The sequence below is a fragment of the Athene cunicularia genome (assembly GCF_003259725.1).
Source record: "Athene cunicularia isolate RWA chromosome 8 unlocalized genomic scaffold, athCun1 chr8_part1, whole genome shotgun sequence".
Classification (NCBI taxonomy): domain Eukaryota; kingdom Metazoa; phylum Chordata; class Aves; order Strigiformes; family Strigidae; genus Athene; species Athene cunicularia.
This window is the reverse complement of record NW_020799109.1, coordinates 32,803,239-32,826,367: the sequence shown is the minus strand read 5'-3', so window position 1 is coordinate 32,826,367 and position 23,129 is coordinate 32,803,239. Positions and strand designations below refer to the sequence as shown.

General features: G+C 37.2%; 1 protein-coding gene across 2 annotated transcripts in view; it reads right to left on the bottom strand.

Annotated features, from left to right (window-relative positions):
- Positions 1–23,122, bottom strand: part of EDEM3 (ER degradation enhancing alpha-mannosidase like protein 3) — a 28,987-nt gene extending 5,865 nt beyond the window's left edge. For both annotated transcript variants that reach the window (XM_026854231.1, XM_026854232.1), the window contains exons 1-15: positions 23,031–23,122; positions 20,778–20,823; positions 16,336–16,436; positions 13,797–13,836; positions 12,313–12,425; positions 11,467–11,620; positions 10,188–10,322; positions 9,006–9,111; positions 8,315–8,412; positions 6,879–7,004; positions 6,221–6,304; positions 4,625–4,708; positions 3,959–4,083; positions 3,305–3,470; positions 231–385 (exon numbers count right to left, since the gene is read on the bottom strand). In XM_026854231.1, the coding sequence (XP_026710032.1) occupies positions 231–385; positions 3,305–3,470; positions 3,959–4,083; positions 4,625–4,708; positions 6,221–6,304; positions 6,879–7,004; positions 8,315–8,412; positions 9,006–9,111; positions 10,188–10,322; positions 11,467–11,620; positions 12,313–12,425; positions 13,797–13,836; positions 16,336–16,436; positions 20,778–20,823; positions 23,031–23,059 (1,562 nt within the window). In that variant the 5' untranslated portion in view covers positions 23,060–23,122. The remainder of the gene's footprint in view (positions 1–230; positions 386–3,304; positions 3,471–3,958; positions 4,084–4,624; positions 4,709–6,220; positions 6,305–6,878; positions 7,005–8,314; positions 8,413–9,005; positions 9,112–10,187; positions 10,323–11,466; positions 11,621–12,312; positions 12,426–13,796; positions 13,837–16,335; positions 16,437–20,777; positions 20,824–23,030) is intronic.
- Positions 23,123–23,129: the final 7 nt, after the last annotated feature.

The following is a 23,129-nucleotide window of genomic DNA, read 5'->3' as shown; positions in this document are numbered from 1 at the left end:
GCTCCTTTTGCTTTGAAAGACTTACTTCATTTCCATCAGGAATTAGCAAGTCTTGCTGATGATGCCAGAGAAAACCCACTGATTTTTCCCTTAACTAGGCTATCCATTCTGAAAGGACTACAAACTTAGCAGAACAAGCTCTAATACACCTCGTATTTCTCCTCCCATGCATAACAAACACAATTCCACTCACTCCTACACTAACAAAAGACAGAAAATATTCATCTTACGCTCTGGAAATACCCCTCGGACAGCTCTTATCCACCACATTTTTCAAAGGTTCACGAATACTTTGAGCAAACATAGGGTCGTTTGGGAAAAGAATCTGGGTGTTTGGACAGGTCCAGTCAAAGTTGCTGTCATCCAGCTCTGTGTATTCTGTAGTCTAAAATGAAAGGAACAGATACTCTATTAAAAATGAAGGTTACATTTGTATACAAAGAAAATCAACAGACAGACCTACCCTTAAGTAATCTGTGTACTCAGGACATACAGTGGCTGAATGCAGTAAATGTCCTACAACCCCATGGATTCCAGGAATGAAGAATACATCAATCACTCCTCTGTGCCACACGTTGCAATAATAAAGGGTAACCAGTGCACTACAACTTCTTTCTAGGGATAGATAAATATAACACCAGTTCTAAATTGTAACTTACCAAACTTCTATCCACAATTACTAGAGATTTTTTGCAGAAACAGCTAATCCTCAGTTGCAAACAGCACTTCTCAAGTCTGCTCATGACATAGCTAGAGCCCCTGTACTTTTACATGCCAGAGAACTAAAGGAAGATGATGCTGAAATTGTACTTTATGCTGAGTGGACCAGCTGCTGACCTTAGGTTATTCTTGCTTCATAATAATAAGAATGTCACATCTTTTCATACAAACAAAAGATTCTCCTCCTCAGGAGCCACACAGACCCAGAAGTCTGAATGGGCAAGGATAAATCTACATGTAATTCAAACAATCTCTATTTCCGGAAAAGATGACAGACTTCACATTTGCACAAATCGCTGTTTTGTAACATGTGAAACCATGTGGAACATGTACAGTGATTTGGAGCCATATTTAGCCTGCCCTTAGTTTTGCAAGTAACTGGTTGGGTAACTGGCAAGTTAATTTTCTCACCTATAAAAATTAATGTATGTCTTGGTTCAGCTAGGATAAGGTTAAGTTTCCCCAGCAGAGAGGAGGAAGGGCTCTCCAGCTGGGCTATTCATACCATGCTGACATCAGGTCCAGCGCAGCAGCGAGGGAAGCTTAACTTTGTGGCTTTGGTGGCAGGGAGCATGTGAGCAAGCTGTCTGTAACCACTGTGGTATTTCTCTGTATATCTTTTGTCTTGTTTACTGTTATTACTGTTTATTGTTGTTATCATTGCTACTGCTGTTGTTCAGATTGTTTATTACACTGTTGTATTAAATTTCTTCTTATTTTAACCAGGGGTTTGTGCCCTACTTGTGTCTGAGGGTGGGGGAGGGACAACGGCAACAGGGTCTCCGGTCCCAGCAGGGCCTAAACCAACACAATGTAGTATTTGTCTACTTGCAAAAAAACCCCAAACCTGTTTGCATCATATTAGGTAATTAAAAATCAAGCATTTAAAGGGTCCCTTAAAAAAAAAAAAAAAAAGACCTAAAAGGGTATTAGCTTACTGGAATAAACACTTTAAAGTACCTATGTTCTTAGTATGACAAACAGTAGTCACATCACTTCAGAAAGTCTTGCAAGCACTATTGCAAGCAGCGGCATCATAAGACATGACCTTTCCTGTTTATCAGAATAAATACAAACAGGATGTTGGGCTCATACTACCAACTATCTCAGAAATTTTGGCTTAACAGCACTGTATTTATATTTAATTTATACATTCAATTTTTCTTATCAATTTTTTTCTCATCAGATAAATTCCATAGAAGATTAACACACTCATCTTCACAGCCTTTTAGCCATTTAATGCACTTCACCAACACCATTTTCAATTGATCTTTCTTACTTGTACTATGCATGTTAGCAGCTTTGACTTAAATAGCTTAAGAAAACTGCATTTGAACAATTTGTTTGATATCCTTTATTGGCCTTTCATTAATATTTGTGGTTCTCAAGAGAACTACATATGTTAGGTCACCATCAACTGTGGGAATCCCATCTCAAAAGTATGACCTTCTCATGTTGGAAATAAAGTTATATAAAATGCTCCTTCAGACCATTCAGAGAACTTCTTGCATAGTTTAAAAAAAACAGTCTTCGTTTCCAAAACTCAAAGACAAAAGATGATAAATGTCAAGGAGAGATCATTTCAGGGAGGGTGCAGGATATCCACCATCAAGGAATATGAAAAACCAACCCAGTGACCCATTAAATGTCTTACCAGTGTCAGACATTAAGAGGAACTTATTAAAAATTTTTCACTGTCTAATGTCCATAAAACAGAGTGCTTTCTACTCAGTTATAAGATTTCTCCAGGACACACGACTTGTCACACAACATGAGCATTTTCCTCTAATTTTTTTATGTTATTGTAAAAAATTCATAGTAAAGGGTAAAAATGGAGGTGAACTAACATAAAGGCATGCATATCCCTGATACCCCAGACATGTCTTTCCTTCCACTTTCTCATGCATTTCTTTTGCTTGCCAGTAGTATTATTAGCTTAAAGATCAATTATGTCACCTTACTGAGCACAAAACTGAACAAAAGAAGAGTATTGATGACGCTTCACAGCACAGTTATATTACTATAGGTTATTTTGGAAGGTTAAGTAATTTATAAACCCATAAATGTTCTCACATTTACACAGTAGATGCCTATTGCATGAACTAAAGCAATTAAATAACCCAAAATCCATAGCTCTATCTCGTCAAACTAACTTTTCAGCAGTCTCTAAAAACCTCTCAAAATTTGCCAACAGTTCACGTAGTAAAATAAACAACAAAGACTTAGGTGTGTTGTTGTGGATGTTGTAGAAAAAAATAATACAGAGTAAAGAAGAAGATTAAAAATATCATTATACAGAGATGGGGAATGATTTTCTTTTTTAATGCTGCTGACATTCCACAGCTTTTTTCTCAAGATTCAATGGTGCAGAATCCAGTCATGGAAACATTATTCATGCTCATGTGACTGGTACTGTTAATATGATTAAATAGTTCATATTAAACGAAGCATTAAAACAGGTATACTTCTCCAAACTATGATTTTTTTCTGATTTTTCTCCCATTTTCTCTCATTGGAAAAAAAAAAAAAACAAACCTGCTTCAAAGTACTACTAAAACTGATTTAGATTTGAGCTCTTACTTACTGTATTTTTTTTAGAGATAGTTTGGTTTGTAGTAGAAAGCCAAAGTGGTAATAGATGAGCTTCTGTAGTGAAGATGTAATCTTCAATGTCGAAAATCATGTCTTCCTTATCAGCAAATAGCAGGTAAAGATATTTAAACATCTCAGCCAGAAAGAAAGAGTCCATTCTATGGAAAAAAATGGATGCCCTTTAGGAAGATCCCCTTTTTTCTCAAGCATCAGTGAAACAAAGACTCATTACTCTATCTCTGAAGACTTCATGATTATTATTGTTGAACTTAATTCCATTATCATTCCTTCCACTTGGAAGAAATGATGTTTGGAGGGAAATGATTCAGCATGTTCAGCACAAAACAGCATTATAGAAAAAACAAATAAACTTCTTTACAAATGTCTAGATTAGAAGCATTTTTGTTTGAAAGTAATTAATCTATTGCTCTGAGACAAATGAAACATTATTAAACTTAAAATATTCTAACATAACAAACTATAAAACTATTAAAATAGTTTATAGACTTTGATAAATGGGTAATTTAAGACTTGGTTATCAAACTGAAGAAAAACAGCTACTCAAAAGTAAATTCTATTCTATAAACAGGGTAATTACATTTTTTCTACAATCCTTTTATAAAAAAATAATTGCAAAAACTTCTACCTGTCTTCATGACTTCCTGTACGAACATCCTTCATTGCAGCAAACCCACAAGGTACTCGTGCATACTTGTTCAAGTTTTCAATTAGTGTTTTTCCTACTTCTAGATAGTAAGGGTCCCCAGTAGCCTATAAAAGAAAACCAAACAAAACCCAAACATATATGTGCACTTTAGACTTACTATGCAATTAGCTTTTCCTAATGCTAATTTATTGATTCCATACCTTCCAGACACCAATAAAGTCTATTTTATTAATAGTGCTAAACAGTCACAAAAGAGACTTCTGAGATACTATGGCATTATCTTTTACAGATATGCAGATAAGCACATGGAAGTACAGAAACACAAGACATTCAGGCACTGCTCTTCTCTCAAGGTACAAATGGCTTTTGCTCTTAGTCTCTAAGATCTCTTTAAGAGAGATCAGCAACACCTAAATATCTTTAAAAAATATGGGCCTTTGTCACTTAACAGTTTTCTAATTCTAGGCATATAAACCAAAATTCCTGTAACAATTTTTGATTTAATCTTGTTTACATACAGAACTGGCTCCAGTAGACAAAATAAGCTGCAGATAGGCTACTCATTCTATACTGGACTAAAACATCAATAAAATTCAAGATGCTAGACAAAGTGATCAACAGTCAGAGGAATGGAAGTGATCTTACCTTATACAAGAAGTAAGTGCTTTCAGCAAATTCAGGCCTTAACGGATGCTGAGCCCAGTGAACTCTAAAGTCTGTTGTGAATGCCTGAGGAAGAAAAAGGACAAAAATAAACGCAAGAATGAAAACCAAATGCAGGTTTATTTGGAATCCTACCTTAACGGTATTACAACAGGTAAAGTACACAACAGTGAAGGACTGAAGGTCCAACATCAGTCCCAGGAGGCTACAAGACTCTCTGTCCAATTAGTACATTTGAGGCTAAAACCTAAGCGAGTGCTCTAGCCCACTTTGTTGAGTGCGATTTAAGCGTGTGTTGATGCAGGAGTGCAGACACCATCCAGCCTCTTGGCACATGTCCAGCAAGTGGAATTCTGGCACGAGGTGCCAGATGAGAACGTGTGCTCCAGAGCCAGGAGGCAGCACGCAGCCTCCAATCGCCCCATCGGCATAAGCACACAACTGCTGCTGCCCTCCAACCCATGCAGCCCACTGAAGGGCCACTACAGAGAGACCATCCAAGCTTTGACAAATACCATTTCTGCAAACATACCTACCACCTGACACTTCCAGTGCATTAAGCTCTCATTTCAGACTGACAGATGATAAGCAGCTGTTTCTAACATAAGAAATACCACAGACTAGAAGTCAGTTATCTAAAAATTTCCTAGTCTATGTATTCACTCTTAATATGCACTGGCAAAAGCCACTTCTGTGATGGCTTCCATTCACTTCTAGCTCACATTAGGGTTTAAACTAAGTCTTTGCTAAAGGGGATGGCCTATTGGCTTAAATACAACTAACTGATCTTTCAAAGTTTCCTTCATAAGTACAAAGCATAAAAAAAACAACCTAAAAAACCCCTAAGGAGCCAAACCATACCATTTTAAAAGCTTGGTGCTTAGAGAGCATTCTTTGGTCTCAATATCCCTATTAGGTGAATGCAATGTTAATTAAAATGTTCTCTAACAGAAATAAGCTTACACCAGGGGAAAGTCAAAGTAAAAACTGAAGTCAGAAGCTCTCTCATATATTCTGGGTTATCCCAGAATAAAGACAGACACTTCAGCAGGTAAATAAGCTTTTCTGTGCAGAATTAACTTGCTCAAAAGACTGCACTTGCAATAGCTACAGATAAGTTTGTGTACCTACTTTCAAAGGGCATTATGTAAAATTTCAGAACATTCTCTCAAAATAGTCAGTCTTTAGTTTCCCCCCTTGGGTTAATAAAGATGACTTCAATCCTTAGAATTAATGCTATTATATTATTAAGAAGCAACTACTACATGCACTTATAAAAGTTTTGCATTTTGAAATGAGTCAAAGTCCATTTTGAAAGGCTGAAATATAAAGCCTAAGCAATTATTAATAGCAGCAGCTTCCCATTATTGTGTTAATTAAGCATAACTGAAGAAAAAACATTTTGTATCCAAAACACAGTTGTCATACGTGTAGAACTGTGAATCACATAAGAATGCAGTGGAAATGAGCCTTTGGTTTTAATAACACATATACCTGCTATTTTTTTCAAATAGATATCCAAGACTGCTTAAATTGAGGTAAGAATCATTTTATGTGATCAAAAAGTTACTACCTTACCTCTGGAAGAAAGTTATGCTTTTTTATAACTTGATACAGCATCTCATGAGTTTCAATAGCAGGTCTAATATCACCCTTCAACACCTAAAAGCAAATAATAAAATTAACACTAATTCACCATGCATAGGAATAATATTCAAAGTTAGGCACACTTACTGTGTTCATGCAAAGCTACAGACCAAGTTCTACATTTCCACCAGATATATACTGTAAATATTACCCCTTTCAGTGCAAGCCATAGATATTCCACAAGAGATTTTCAAGCAAAAATAAGCGAGCTCATAAAGACTACTGCCTACGTAGAAAAAGGATCTCTATCACTTACAGAGACCTGTGGTGCTTTGTCTTAAAGCTATAAATGACACAGAAACTAGAAAATTTTTCACTCGACTACTACAAAGGCACCTTAATCTGAGTGTTTTCATGACTAGGTGTGAAGGAAGCAAATTACCTGGACATACTTTTCTTGATACTCAACATGGCCAGAAATGCACATTAACTTGCATCATAACAGTGAAGTGACAGGAGCGAGTACAGAAATCCTCGTTCGGTATTTCTGAACATCAAATGATTAAGCTTGACTTGTCAACTATATATCCAGTCTACTTAACTGTTTCCTTGTTATTAAAATCATCTGCACGTGGGTTTTAAATCTTACCTGCAATCCAGGGAAGAAAGCTAGCAAAGAATCCATCCAGGTCCTAGCATTTAGCATTGGTTTATGAATATGAACATCAAGAAGAAGAGGTGGTTGGCTAATGTATCTCATTATGGCATCATAGTGCTGACAAACATTAGAAAAAATCATGAGTTTATATAATCAATACAAAACAGATAGTAATCACTAGACTATGGCATTTTATTTCAATGGAAGAACTAGTACTACACTCCCAACCCTTATTACATTTGGCAATGCCCAGTAGGTTCTAGTTTTGCAAACTAAAAAGCAGCGTAGAAAATATTGAAAAGCTCCACAGTATTACACATGCAATACACACCACATTTTCCAAGTAATACACATACACAAAAGTATATTCAGCAGCCATGTGATAAACAGTATCACAGCTAAGGCACATTTGTTTTGACCAAATCTTTAAGCACAACTTTTTAAACAAAGCTGAAATCACTTTCTCTGAACAAGAGAATTCTAAAGCTAACATATCCAAGGAGGGAAAGGAGGTATAAAAAAACTCAACAAAGCAGCTGGACTTGATGGCTCAGAAGAACTTTAAAAGCCACTAGCTCACTTGTCAACTTGCTGACTTCCAATTCTATACTTCCCAAGATAAATGCTTTTCTTGTTTTCTGAATAACAGAAGGTACAATCATAAGCACATGAACCAAACTGATACAGAACAGTTAACAGACATAATTGAGGCAAAATATAATAATGATGGCTGCAGGTTAGGAATATGAAATAATCATTACAATTAAAAGTGTTGTTACAGGCCTTTAGCTACTGCTTTATTCCAATTTTAATATTGCTTATGATATAAAATTGTGCTATATAAAATCATTTTATGACATAAAATTTTTTTATTGGGTATTGCTATTTTTAAGAGAAGGAATACTTTCACGAAAGAATAGTGATGCTGACAAAGCTGCTTAGCATTCTTATGAATTTAGTAATCTAAGTGTGGCTTTCAGCTTGTAAGTATACTCAAATGTATACTGGGCCTTAGGATCTGCAGTGCAATGCAGTTTGATTTTTCAGATCATTTTTGTTGCTCCAGGACAGAAATAAATTGTATCACAGTTTGCGAAATGAGGCCCTTACATTACAGAAAAGTTTGCAGTATTACACTCTTCAAAGTGATCTTGAAATACAGCTTGTCCTGTACTGAAAACATGGAAAAAAGTCCAATTTTGAGAAGCATTTGATTGGATGGGGTTAAAACAGCTGCTCAGGTGGAAGTTCACCCAAGATTAGCAAAAACTCATATCAAAAAGAGCTGGCACTAAACACATCAGAAGTCACAGAAACCATGCTAAAGATCTCTTCACAGCCTTCTCAGGCTAACAGCTGACTGACAATACAATTAGTCTTAAATTTGTCTTACAGAAGGCACAAACCTGAGCAAGGTGTTAACTTACCGTGTTAAATCTTTCCAGGAAACTGTCATCTCCCAGCAAGACATAGGCTTTTAATAAATATTCATAATATGAATCTATTCCCGCTCCAACTCCACTATCTAGATACAGCAGAAAATGAAAAGGTGATTTTACTTTAAGTAGCTATATGAATATTTCCCCTTGGTTTTATTTTGCTTTTAAAGGCTGTTTCAGTAAAAGGAAAAGCCTCCTAGCACTAGAATTAAGGCACAGATGAATGCAGAGACACAATACTGTGTCTATGCTAAAGGCTTTGCAATATCAGTGCACATAATAATATGAACAGACATGCATTGAAGAGTTTTCTCATGTGAAAGTATTTCTATTGGCTGCCATAAACAACCAATTTATATTTTTTCCTATGTATTTATAGTAGAATCTCTGAAAACTTATCCCAAGACATTCCCCTACCAGTATTACAGTGAATCAGAGAACACTAACTTTACAAAGAATAAAACTAATTTCTCCACCAAAACACCCTTTCAGAGCAAAGCCAGGCTTTGTTGTAGCAAATTTCTCCAGCACTGAAATTACGTAATTCCACTTGCCTATCCCATTAATGTTTTAAACCAGTCTAGATAAGTGTGGTGTGTGTATGGAGGGGTGTGTCAAGATTTTTTTTCTTGCCCAAAACCACTTGTGGTCACTGATTCCGAGTCAGAATACCACACACCTTTGCGAACCCAGTCTCCAGTATGAATATTAATAGTAACACCCACTAAATTGCTGCTGCGCTGTCTCTTTTCCCAAATAAAATCAAGTGCTTTCCGTGCATATTCCTGCAACAACAAAAAATGCTCATTAAAGTTAATTAGAGAAACACAGATACTAAAGACTGTTATTCTTTACTGAAATTAAGATACTAGGAAGTATGATGTTTCATATCTAATGATTATAAAACCCAGTATTACATACACTTAACTAGTAGGGGCTGCTGATTAGGAAGAATGGTGCTTGACTACACAACTATTTGCCAATACACGGTATGGTCTTAGGCAAGCCAAACGTCCTTCTGCATGGGTTTCCTACTCTAAAACTGTGCATACAGATGGGATAGTGCAACCTAATTAAAATATTTCAAAAAATATATCATCCTTATAATCAAAATTGCTGTGTCTTTTCAGGCATCTCAAGGTGGATCAACAACCTCTGTTCATTAGTATACAAGCTATATACATTCTTTACATACACAAAATTCACTTGAAGGTAACAACCTACCCAACAAAAATGGCTTTAAAACACCAAAACACACGCATGGGATTTTAGGGGGAAAGTTGTACCAGAACACACAACACAGCCCCAGTTATGTTGCCACCAGATTCATAAATGAAAGATTGTAAAAAATTCTAATGTGAAAAAGAGCTTGCCTTTTTTTAAAAACAAACAAACAAAAAACAAATCGCAGAAACAATACCTGCAAGCATTTTCATTTAGCTTTCTGCTGACAATATACCCTTAAGTAGGTCTTGCACATGTTCAGTGGGACTATATAAGCGTGGAAGTTTTTTTATATATATTTTTCTTTAAATTTGCATTTTAAGGACCAAGTTTTCTTCTTACTAGTCATGAATCCTCTACCCAGAAATGATGCAAGCATTATTTTTTAGTCACTCTTCAGTACATTTAACTATTTTCAAACAAAATTATTTCCTGGTTATTTTTTTTTAAATCAAATCAATACTTAGAAAAAAAATCCACAAATACAACAAATCTGAACACATGCAAACTTTTTGTGCAGAATAGCTAAGATAAGCACCGATTTCATGAAATCAAAATTGTTTTTCCAGAATTACAGAAATGTAACAGAACACTATGAATACCTAATCCAAAAAATAAGATATCATGGAAAGCAAACCTCAAATATAGATGTTCCTGTGAATCGGCTTAAAGCTGCAAACTCAAGGATCAAGGTACCTGCACAAGCTGTACAGGTATCAGTTTCTGTTCCTGTTCGTGCTTCTGGATGTCTTACACCAAATTTTAAGTTAACCTAGAGAAAAGTAGAAATTAACATCTTTATTTTTACTAGCTGAAAGAATTTACACTCCTGTGATAGGTCTGTAAAGCAACTATATAACCTACACTTTTTCTGAAGGCAAGAAAAAAAGATCACAAAGCCCCTGCAGTTTTGCTCTGCTTTACCACATTCTGTCAATGTCTCAAACATGCACACAAAGTTATCCAGAAGTACCCAAATTACTCAACCCGCCAAAACAAGGACTGCCCCAAATACCTGTTTTCTGGTTCACTGTACATTTGAATAAAAGAATACCACCCTGAAAATCTAATTCTAGCAATTTATTTACCAGCAAACCAGGAGCTCAGAACATCACAAGTGCTCATGGAAATTGTTTTGTAAATATCTCACTGCTCCTGGCTCCAGAGAATACCCACTAGATGGACCCACTTTTGTTGTGGCCACAACAAATTTCTGCAGAGAGGGCCCTAGTCGGAACAAAGAAGATCTATAAAATCTTGAACACTCTGAATTAGACATTTTCACTAGAAAAATGCTGATTTACTGAGCCTAAATCTTTAATTTATGGGGAATTTTCCAATCAAAGCCACATCTCGTGAACTCAGTTGAGGATATGCATGGGAAGTAGTTTTCTGTCACTCAAAGACTATGTACCATGCTTTGTTTAAATATGATCAAAGTTTTCATATTGAGTATTTTTAGATTACAGCTACCCTTGCCCTTTTAAAAATGTGGACGTAGACCATAAGGATTAATCAGTATTGTACTAAATTCACAAACAAGTGCTTGCAAGTTGCTCCTTTCACTGTCTTAGTGAGAGATATGCACCAAAACAAAAACTACTCTCCCCAGCTATTTGGTGGTGTCTATAGTAGCAGGGAGCAAGAAATCAGTAGGCAGTGATTAGTTAAGATTTCTGCTGTTACTGTTTATCCACAACAACATAGATTAGAATTTTCTGAGTTGGAAGGGATTCAGAGAGCCTAAAACTGTATTTTAAAATACCAGGTAGCATGTATTATAAATAAGCACTTTATCAGCTTTTTTCTCTACACTTAATAAATATACAAGACATTTTAGAAACAGCGTTAATAACAAAACATCAAAAATGTTGCTTACAGAAGCAATCCTGAATTGCAGAAACCAGAGAACTTACTCTTGGATAAGGGAGACCACTAGTGGTGTTAAAAGCAGGTAAAAGTTTGTAGCCTAGTTCCTTTGCCATGTGCAGAAGTTCACCATTGTACCACTGCATATATTCACCTTTTTCTTTCAGCATAATTGCCACTGAATGCCCACCTAGAAGACCTCTAAACACAAGAAAAAATATCCACATCTCAAAAGGTATATTCATCTGAACAGCAATGCAAAAATTTCTATAACTTTCATGACTATGTATGTAACCGTGCTATATTCACACAGTCCTAATTTTCAGAAATGCTGAGCAGAAGCAACTCCTAATTATAACCAAAGTTAGCTGCCAGTATTTTGGAAGCAACTCTTACTGTTTAAGACTCAATCCTAAAATGTAATCATTAATTCATCAATATAAAACTGCATATAATAGGTTAAAACTAACCTGCTCTGATCCCGCGTTGAGCACCAAGTTAGACTAGAGACCTCCAGAAATCCCTTCTAACTAAAATAATCTATTATGCTAAGTATCAAAATGTTCTCTGTTAAATTAAGTATTGAACAGTGTAATTTCTAAGATTGCTTCCATTAAGGAAAAACACTGCTACCTCATCAGCATGCACAATTTTTTAAAATCAAAAGCACTACTCCTGCAGCAGTTAGATGGGGCTCAACTTGATTCAGTACTGCTGTACTGATTCCTGCCTGGCATTTTAAAACCTTTCTGGGGGCAGCTGGCAAGCTATGCTAACTGACAAGAGGCACAATTGTTTTAAATAAGGTGAAACAGTACAGAAAGGTATGCCTTAAGGACATCTAGCTAAACCTCCACATTTTTAAGAGTTTTTAAAACAGAAAAGTTACTCACCCAAGGACTCTTATGTTGGTTTCAAAGACAGATACAACTATGTCGTTATCTAAATTAACATCCTTTATTACTTTTTTTACAGCCTCTTCAAACTCTTTGGTTTTATTTAACACCTGGAATACAAATGTAACCAGGTGTTTCCGTTAGCTAATAGTCATGTGTAGAACAAGTACAATGAATTAAAGAAAGCATTAACATTGATATTCTAAGCCCACAGGAGCATACTCTGATACAGCGCAAACTGACATTAGTATTATTGTTTTTCTCATGAGATACATGAAAGAATAAAAGCTGTACACAAAGAATAAAGTCACTGAGAATGTAGCTAAGCAGTTACCCAGGGATTTGTTTGTTCCTTCCTCTACTCGCACACCATGACTGTAATGCAGCAGGACTCAGCAGGCTGCAGGCTGTGCTGGCAGAGGGGGCAAGGACTGGCCTCTCCTATCCACGGACTAAGGTGCCACAGCCGAAGTTCAGTGAATCCTCCTAGCAGTCTTCCTCCTCCCAAAAGTTTTTTTTCCTTATGCCTGAACAACAGCTCAGGCACTTCCTACAGATCGCTTTCACACTGACTTTCTTTTGGTTCAATTGATCTTTGTGACTTATTCAATTTGTTACCATAAGTGCCTTTAAATTCCACAAGTATTAATCCTGCTCTAAGGTAATAAAACAATAAATAAACCACAATAATCCATTTGAGGGTCTGGTAAAGACTGGGAGTTCCAGACTTCACATTTTCAACATTTGCAGTCCCAGTTCAACATAGCCAAGGGTCACCTCACAAGCACATCATAAAAAGGGAAAGGCTGTCAGAGTATTATACAATTCACACACCAAATCAGTACAGTAAGGATTTTCAAAACTTTAAATTTACTTGTAGATGTGAATGGCCCAAAATTCCTGATTTCTGAACTTTAACTTAGGATGACAATATATGTCAAAGGGATTGAAATCTAACAAAAAATGGTTTATTAATTATTGGAATTTTTTAATAAGAGATGGAACATAAGAAATTTGGCAACATTTCCTGGCAAACATGTCCAGGGTTACATTTTTTTAATGTATATTTAAGTGCATGAAAATTCATGAAACATGTACATACAATTTAAAAACATAAATAATTCAGTAGGTATTAAGAGGTGTTCACCTGTAAGTCAGCATGTTGGATTAGACTCTAATAGGAACCACTCACATACTTTTTTGTTAAAAATAGAGCCTAAGAAAAGCAAGCTAAGAAAGTATCAATGAAGTGTAAAGGAACTGTTCTAGTTTTCTTTTTGCAACAAACTCCGAACACCACCACTGCATCAGATGGAAGTTCTTACACACAATAGCCCCTTCAAACAGACAGCCAGAGATCAAAGGCAAAGAAAAAATAGTATTTTTAATGTAGAATTTAACAGACTAGAAATCTAAAAATAAGCCTGAGAATCAGAAGGCAATCTTTTTTTTATCGAAGTTCATCAATAAATTAAACTTACCACAAGAGTGTCCAAGGTATCAATCAAGGTCAATGAAAACCTATGAAACAAAATTTAAAAGATTTACTACAGACCTGTATGTGTAGAAATCAAATCATTATTAATAGTAACCAATACCACGGAAGAAACTAAATTCTAAATCTCACAGTCCACTAGCTGCTAAAAAATTAGTTGTACACAACACGTTTAATATCAAAACACCCTACTAAGTTTCTTCCTTTTGATAGGGACCAGAATAGGAACTGACTAAAACAAGCTATGTAAAGATACCTTTACTTACTGCAAAGCTTTCAAACTTCTTGTAAGCAAATTATGTTTTTATTTCTAGTCTCCAATCAAATCTACTAAGAAACCCAGTAGAATGGTTCAAAGTTTTTTCCAACCTCTTTTTTCCTTTCTTTTTCAAGAAATGAAGAATGTTGACTTAAGTGTAATAATGAAAAGATTTAGGAAGATCAAAAAAATCATTCCAAGCTAAATTTCTACCAGAAACTGTACCAATCATCTACTTCTGAAAAAGCTGAAATTTGTTGCATTCAAACTCAGTGTTAAAATTAGTGATGAAAGACTAAAGAAAATGCTGTTATTTTGTTATGAAACTTCTATGTGGGATATAATGGAACAGGAAAAGGTACAATAAAGGGCAGTAAGGGGAGGGGCTGAAGGTACACAGCAGCTTCTGTGCTAGGAACTAGTGAACAGACTAGCACTCTTCAGCCTGAAAGAGCTTAAATATCATTATGCAGACTTTAAAATTGCACATGGCATGAAGAAAGTGAATGAGAATCTGCTATTCACTGTTTCTCACAGTAAATTTCATCTGGAGCCATCCAGCACTAGCAAGCAGCGGCCTTGAAAAAACTACTTAATCCATAAAAAGAGAACATCCATAGTGTCTGAAACAGGAATATCACAATGAGGGTTGTCCTGTTCACGTATTCTTCTCTAGGCCTGCTATGGTACATACCAAGCTGAGTGGACCTTTAGTCTAACCTGATAAAATTGCTCTTATGTTAGGAAACATACCACGCACATAATAGAATTTATAGAACATGAAAACTGGAAACAGTTACAACTGCCTGTTGAGGAACAAGCATAGAGAATTTAAGCCAGTACCCAATGTTTGAGACCCTGTAGGCAACACGTGCACGAAGCATAATCAAAATTCTAATTAAGTGGTCATATATAATAAGATATGTGCATTTTGTGAATGTTGTTCTACAAGAGAAAGAGATTCACTAGTGGTTATGCGTAACTGCATAACAAAGACACAACTTTTTTCCATACAAAAGAGGGGGAGATTATGCATTGCACAGCTACAGAGAAGGCTGGTGTTCAAGCATACTCCCTAGCCCTCCATGGAAACAAAACTGACCTAGCTGTCTCACCCTGTCATTTTGTGATTGCAAAGGCCTGTAGAGAACATGACTGATGAGCCATCTGGCAAGAAAATGCATTATATAACAAATCTGATAAATAATAATATAATTATTAGAAACTGATAAAAGCATGTATAGAAAAAAAAAAAAACCCCAAACTTAAACTATTCAATGCACCTAAGGGGATGAAAGGTATTTTTACTCATAGTATGTTACTATGTAATAAAAGGTCATTAAAAAGATGCATGACCAGAATTAAAAATACATTTTCTTGACACTTCTTTCTCATAAGTTGTATCCCTCAATACCTCCAACATATCAGGTTTATACAGGAATCTCTAAAGAACTTTTGTACATAACCAAAAATAACCAAAACGTCATGCTCAATATCATAGAGTGAATTAGGAGTATTTAAGACAAAGACTTCAGCTCTGATAAATAATATTCTGCTTAGGGACACTAAGCAGTGATACCAATTTAAAAAAGCATCAGCTATTTGTTACTAAATATTTGCTCTATAAACTGCACACAGACAAGAAAAGAATCAATTATAAACACATTTAAAGTCTTTCACTGTTCAGTTTAACAGGGAGAAAAACAGTCCTTAAAATCTACGTTTTGCTGGCCAAAGGATCAGTACTTTGTATTATAAGCTATCTTGAAGAAAAAATATGAAGAATTTTTATGTCTGAAGTCATGTTTTATACTTTGGCAAAGGCCTCAGGCTACCACACAGATGATAATAATTTAACTAACTGCATTTTGAGAGTGGTTTCTACTAAAAAAAAAAAGCATTTTAAATATCATTTATAAGGCCAGCATAATGAATTACAGTTTACTGTTCTGCACAGCTGACAATTAACCCTTATAACCTCAACTGAGCAGTGAAATTCAGTAATCCCATAAATGTAAGCTCACATTTGGAAAAATACTTGGAGAACGATTAAAAAAATATGAATGTGGATCCCGTTCACTAGCCAATTCTCTTTTTCTGATTAAGGTACAATTTCACACCAGTTAACACCACAGGAGGAAACAATAAAAGTATTTCTTACAAATGTAAGTTTCTGGACCTCTCAATTGAAGAAGATTTATGGGCTGCAAATTGTACTTAGATTCTTAGATGTTTACATGAGACAATAACCATTTAAAACACTAACTTTCCCAAGGCATCATCCACATCCCCTCGACTTGGTTCTTGACCCCGTACTCGTCCACGGCAAGTTAAAGGCATAAGTTCATCAGCTGGATACGCATGCTCCTGCAGGGAAACAAAACAAGGGAGTAAGTTACAACTGTTACAGCAACTCTTCAGAGCCCATTAAAAGGCAGGCAAATTATGCTGTACTTCAGACAAACTGCATGACAATCACAGAACTGTTGAGGTGGGAAGGGACCTCTGGAGGTCATCTCGTCCAACTCCCTTGCTCAAGCAGGGCAACCTAGACCCAGTTGCCCAGGACTGTGTCCAGACAGCTTTAGCGTATCTCCAAGGAAGGAGACTCCACAACCTCTCAGGGCAACCTGTGCCAAAATGCTCAGTCTCCTTCACAGTAAAAAAGTATTTCCTGATGTTCAGAAGGAACCTCCCATGTTTCAGTTTGTGCCTGTTGCCTCTGGTCCTGTCACTGGGCACTACTGAGAAGAGCCCAGCTCTGTCTTGTTTACAGCCTCCCATCACAAATCTGTAGACATTTATAAGATTCCCCCACAAGCCTGCTCTTCTTCAGGCTGAGCAGCCCCAGCTCTCTCAGTCTTTCCCCATAGGAAAGATGCTCCAGTCTCTTCATCATCTTAAAGACCCTTCCCTGGATTCTGTCTAGTACGCCTGTATCTCTCTTGTACTGGGGAGACCAGACCAGAACACAGAACTCCAGGCATGGCCTCACCAGTGCTGAGTAGAGGGGAAGCATCCCCTCCCTTGATCCGCTGGCAATGTTTTCCCTAATACAGCCCAGGACACCATTAGCTGCCTTTGCCACAAGGGCACGTTGTTGGCTCACGGTCAGCGTGGCATCCACCAGGACCCCCAGGTCCTTTTCTGCTGAGCTGCTTTCCAGCTGGGTGGCTGGAAATGATTAAACTGTGAACAGAGCAACAGGACCTCTCTCTCTAACCTCCCAAGGAAGTCTGGAACAACTAACAGCACATCCAAAAAAACCCCAACCCACCAATTAACTTGAAAAGTTAATTGTGTGCTTCCTGCAACAAGGTGCATGTGACCCTTCTTATAATGTTTTTTTAGGTAGAAGGTATCATCTCAATGATGAATTTAAAATCTAAAACTAATGCGGGCACTATCAAGTGGCTGGTATTTCATGGAGAAATTAGTGGAAATTAAGACTTTAAAGTCTCTTTGGAAACATTTCCAAATGAACAGAAGTGACTCAGGGTCACAATGAGTGACAGATAAGAGAACTTAGGAGGTAAAATAATAAATTGGTTAATCACTACACAAGGCATAACAAAAGATAACATTCACAAAAAAGCTTACCAAGACTGTGCCTTTTACAAATATAACATATTTTTAAAGAGAGAGATATTGTTAATTTTTTTGGAAAAGCAAGTTACTTTCCCTTTCTCTAGAAAAAGCACTCTGCAACACAAGCTGTATTGTAATATTATTTCCCATCAATCAGTCAGAAATAACAGGAGTGGTACCATTGCCTAAATCAAGCACACTGATTAAAATGCCTGTCTCTATCGCCTCTCCAGTCAGTGTGAGTTTCAGAGGTTTCAACTACCACCATAATGAGATATCAAACAAAATGGACACAAATTTGAAATTCATCATTGCGCAATAGGAGAGGTTTACTGAAAAATTTTCAGAGTGCTCAGTGACATTAAAAAGGTGAATCTTAAATATATCAACAAATTTCAACAAACATGCATGAAACTGCCTCTCCATTAGAAGCCCAATACAAATTATTTGGAATGAAGCTTCTGTCTTTTGATATCATCAGGAACGTGGCTGCTGTACTGTGCTGTCCAATTTTACTTTTGGTGGAAAACTAACATGGCAAGATAAAAAAGTTATATTACTGCACTGAAATTGCAAGTAAATACATTCAAAGTCTTTCCAAATATATGCTACAAAAAATAATCTGCATTAAAACTTGAAATAGAGAGGAAAAGAACATTCTTCTATAAATAAACAGCTCCTACAGCAGCTTCTTTTGAAACTGATGGTTTGTCTCCCCATCTACCACCCTCATAAATGTCTTGGTCTTTACTCGACTCTTTGTTCTCCTTAAGTTCAACTACAAAAGCCAGAATCTAGATCATTTTAATATGGCTCAGATGTTTCTGTATTTTTGTGCAAAGTATTCAGAAAAACAGATTAAAGAAGTACACAACAAAAGCAATATCAAAACTAAGATCTCTGGCTTGCATTATGGGAAAAAAGGTGATGAAAACTCTGGAAAAAGTGGACTTGAAGTCTTACAAATTCATAAGGAATTAGAAGCATTTTGAAAAACAAAAGTTCAATTTGTCTAGAGCAGGAAAGGCTACTGGGTCATGTGATTTCCATTTCCCAAATTGTAACCTCACCCCTTTCAAGTAACCTCAAAGGAAGGTAATAGCAAGACCCATTAAATATAAAACATGGCACAAATGTTCCAATAAACATACTTCTGCAAAATACTATACCAATGGAGCTCAACAGACACTCTGGAATTTCCACAGATTCTGACCGACCAGATGATCATATTGCCTAATGTCAGGACTGTAAACTCAGGGCAACACAGTATTTGAACAATCAAAAAAGATGTATTGCTACTAGTGCCGTAAACCAAGAAATACCTACTGGCATCAAGTGACTGACATTTTCATATATTCTTTCTGACAGTCAAGAAGGAAATAGTCCTATTACAAATATTGTCAAAGGATTGGGAAAAAAGCAGCTTTTTACTCAAAGCTCCTGTTAACAACTGAAAAAAAAAAGACAAGGGAGTTTCCCCCTTGCATGCAAACGAATTTTCAGTCTTCCAAATATGCAAGGCTAAAACGCATATTAATAGAAACAGAAAATCAAAACTTTTCAGCTGTCTCTTTCAAAAGCATCTGCAAAAATACTTAATTCTCTTGATGTCAGAATCAAGTCTGATACCCTAATCTTTTCCTCAACTTTAAACAAACAAGTCATATTTCTCTGTTTGTTTAGTGCTCCAGCATACGTGGCAAGTAAATATCCTTTTGGCTTCAAAGTTTCCAGGATAGCTGAAGCCATTCTTCTGAAGCAAGGAAATTCTGGATGAAAGAGATGTGCTAGAGACCTACCAGTTCCCAATTTATCACACAAAGAACAGTAGGAACATAGATCCTTTCTACCAGCATATAACATTTCATCCAATTTTGACAAATACGTAGCAGTTTTTACTACAGAATGCCATGGGAAACACAACCCAAATGTTTTTTTTCATGGAACCAGGTCCCAAGTAACTGCTTACAAATTATCGTCAAAAAGCCTGATGTTTGTCAAACTGGTAAGGTGTCAAAAGCAAGAGCTAATGTTAAAAACTCTACCCACTTTGAAAATACTCCTGCTTGGCTTTCTATCCATTCTGGAGTTCTCTAACTCTCATGTACTTTATAAACTTCTAACTCACAAGCTTTTACACTTCTGTTACATATTAAAGTGTTAAACCATAATACAGAAACTGGGGCATGTGGCAAGATACTGTCAAGAGACAGTGGTTTGTCCTGCAGGAACTGGTGTAACTTAAAAGAGGCGTTTCTGCAACAGCCACAAGGAAGGTACAAAAAGACTGTTAATGTAAACTCAGTACTTACTCACATTTACAGTTTCTCCTCAGAAGTTTATTACTAATAGTATAATATTATTTGAGGAAAGTCAGTCCATGCTAAGTAATTATTCTGAAACGTATCTCAACTAAGCTAACATATTTCAAGGTTGATTAGAGTGCAGAATGGCTCACATACCCAGAACATGAATACACCTGCACAGAAAATCACAAGCCATTTTAAAAGAAACCCTAGCAAGTGTGGCTCACTGTCATGTGACAGTCACACACTCAGAAGAGGCTATAACTCGTAGATTTGACAGCAGATCCCCTTTTTGTTCTACAAACTCTCTGTAAAAGAGCTACCAAACTGCATATAACATAGCTTACCACAGAAGAAATATTGTACATAACTTTTGCCTACAAAATAAGTAAGGTCAATTTGTATTCTTCGGAACCTGATGACTACAGTCAGCTCTTCCAGAGCTTCCTTTTCCAAGTAGCTTTAGGAGTCTGGAATTTCAAAGCAAATACTTTACCAAAAATGAAAACTGTTCATAGCTTGATGTGAGACAAATTGGTTTGAGAGAGATCAGGCACAGAGTAACAGAGTAACAGCTAGCAAATCCTAGCTACCATTCTGAAAGCCATCCTAACCCTCCTGACATAGCTCTTCCAAAAGTAACATTTGTTCATTTCTTTTTAAAGGCTATACAGGTGATCTTAGTTATTCTAGCTTTGTTTTCACCCCAACCTCCCTGCTATTTCTCTAGAATGTAATGTATTGTATATTGCTTTCTCTCCCAGGTCTGCAATAACAACTCCAAAAAAATTAAACGAACAAGTATTTTACTTACCATATAATTGCTGTATGCATGATCAAACATTTCAAGCACTTGGTTTCTAAAATAGACAAAAGAAAAAGCATTAATGGTCTGCCTCACAATGGTCTTTAACACATCATCTTAGAACAGCAAGATGTATTACACTTTAATACCTGAACATCAGCAACAAGTCCTCTACTAATGTACTCTACTCAAGTAAATGAAATACAGCATAATAAATTTTCCTAATCTGGCTACTTTCCTTCACGGCAGAGAGAAAAGACTATTTCTTCATCTAACATGAAATTAAGTATTTGGGGATGTCTTTTAACCTGCCATGCATCCCCTTAAATAGCTGTAGATGTCACTAACACATTAAAGCCAGAGATGGGACACCTTCTATGCTTGGCAAATAGAATTATGTTCTGATTGTAATCATCAATACTAAAACCAACTGACACAGCATAAATTCCTGCCTGTGATTCAGAAAAGGGCCATAAATTAAGAGGTACACCTCTTCCTTGCACTAGAAGTCTTGGCAAGCAAATACAAAAGAAAACTCTTGTAGATACCTTCATTTTACACATCTGAAAAGCAGTCAAGGTGAGAGATGGTACTGTATAAAAAAACTCACTGGTCTTTTTGAGAGACAACACTACTTCCAACTGTTCCTAACTGTTTTACTGAGGCAATGAGCATGCTAATTTCTAAGGTACCATAAACATAATTCATAATCTCTGCTGATAAGACTGAACATAAAAGAGAAAAGAACACCACAATCATATGCAAAATACCTGATTTAGTTCAATGACTTAAAATTTAAGAAGCAGTTTTAACTCATCAAATGCACAAAGTCATCAAAAGAGCATAATATGATGCTTTTTTCAGGTACTTCCGGGACTACACCCAGTCTGCAGTTCTGGGATCCTTCAGAGCAGGCAACATCCCAGAGTTTGGCACACAAGTGCCATGTCCAGATGAACTAAGCACACAGTGCTCTTCAGTCATGTAGCATTCAGAAAGCTCCTTAAAACTTTTATTTCTCTATATGCAGCTTACATTTACAGGGCATTTTCTGAAAGAATTTCTGTGACTGACATGATCTTCTCATTAAATACAGATTCATTGCCATTATTCAGAAATGATCCTGCTCGGTTCCCCCAAATACAAACTGTGGTGAGACATTACTTGGGTACGTCTGGGGCATCAGATGATACAGCCAGCGCAACTTACAAATGCAAAAATTTTAAAACCAATTGGTGAATGAAATTTAAACTCCTTATGTACTCACATGAAGAAAATGTATAAAACATTATACACCCAAAGTACCCTGACAACCCAAGATAGAAAGCCCCAGTAACTGTAAACACTGTTAGTTAAATAACAACTTACATCTAACGATTAATAACCATGAGAGTATCCAGAGAGTTTCTCCAGCCGACTTTTTGCATCACTATTCTGTGCAACTGATGGGAAGAGGTCAGTGATGAAACTGCCTCAATAATATGCTTGATTACATATTTGTCTAAAACAGTCCCACTCTGTGCAGTGCAATGCATTGCCACCTATACTGTCATCTTTGTTTTTCAACTAAATACTATACTAAAAGAGAATCAGTTTCTTACATATACGTGCATGGGGGACCAAAGTAGCTTACTTTATATACAGGAACTAGGCAAAACCACGTATAAACATTTACCTTTTTTATGACTCCCAAACACTTCCATGTTCCAGAGGCACAGCCATAATTAGACCAACTGACTATGGATTCCGATTTACCTTTGATCACTTTTACCCATAGTTACACGCAACCACTGGCTGCAGTCTTCAAGACTGGAGCTCCCAAGCGTGTGTCAGAAGGGTTTGACCCCATACGCAGCAGAGGCGATGAGGGGCGACCTGACCCGAGGCACCACCCCAGCTCCGGCACGCACACCTCGTATGCTGACCGGACTGCGATGCCACGCATCTCGTAGGATGTTCGCGGAGGGAAAGGGAGGGACAGGAGAGACGCTCCCGGAGCTCTGCCGGGCGGGGGACACACCCGCACCCATCAAGCCCAACCCAACCCCCGGGTTAGCGCAGATCCCCCTGCCCCAGTACAGCGAGGGCCTGGTGAGCGGACGCCGGTACACCGCAAAGCCACCACGGAGAGTGGGCTCGGCCTGGGCCACGCTGGCCTCTGCCCCGGCCGCACCATGCTCCGGCGGCCCCGAGGGCAACCCAACGCCAACGTCCTTCTCGCCTCCCCGCACTGCCGGCCCGGCCCGCCGCGGCGGCGCTCACCCCAACCGGCGCTTCTCCTCTTTGCTCATGGCCCCGGCGCCCGGGGCGGCCGCCAGCACAGAGGAGGCGGAGAGCAGGCCAAGGGCCAGGAGCTTCCAA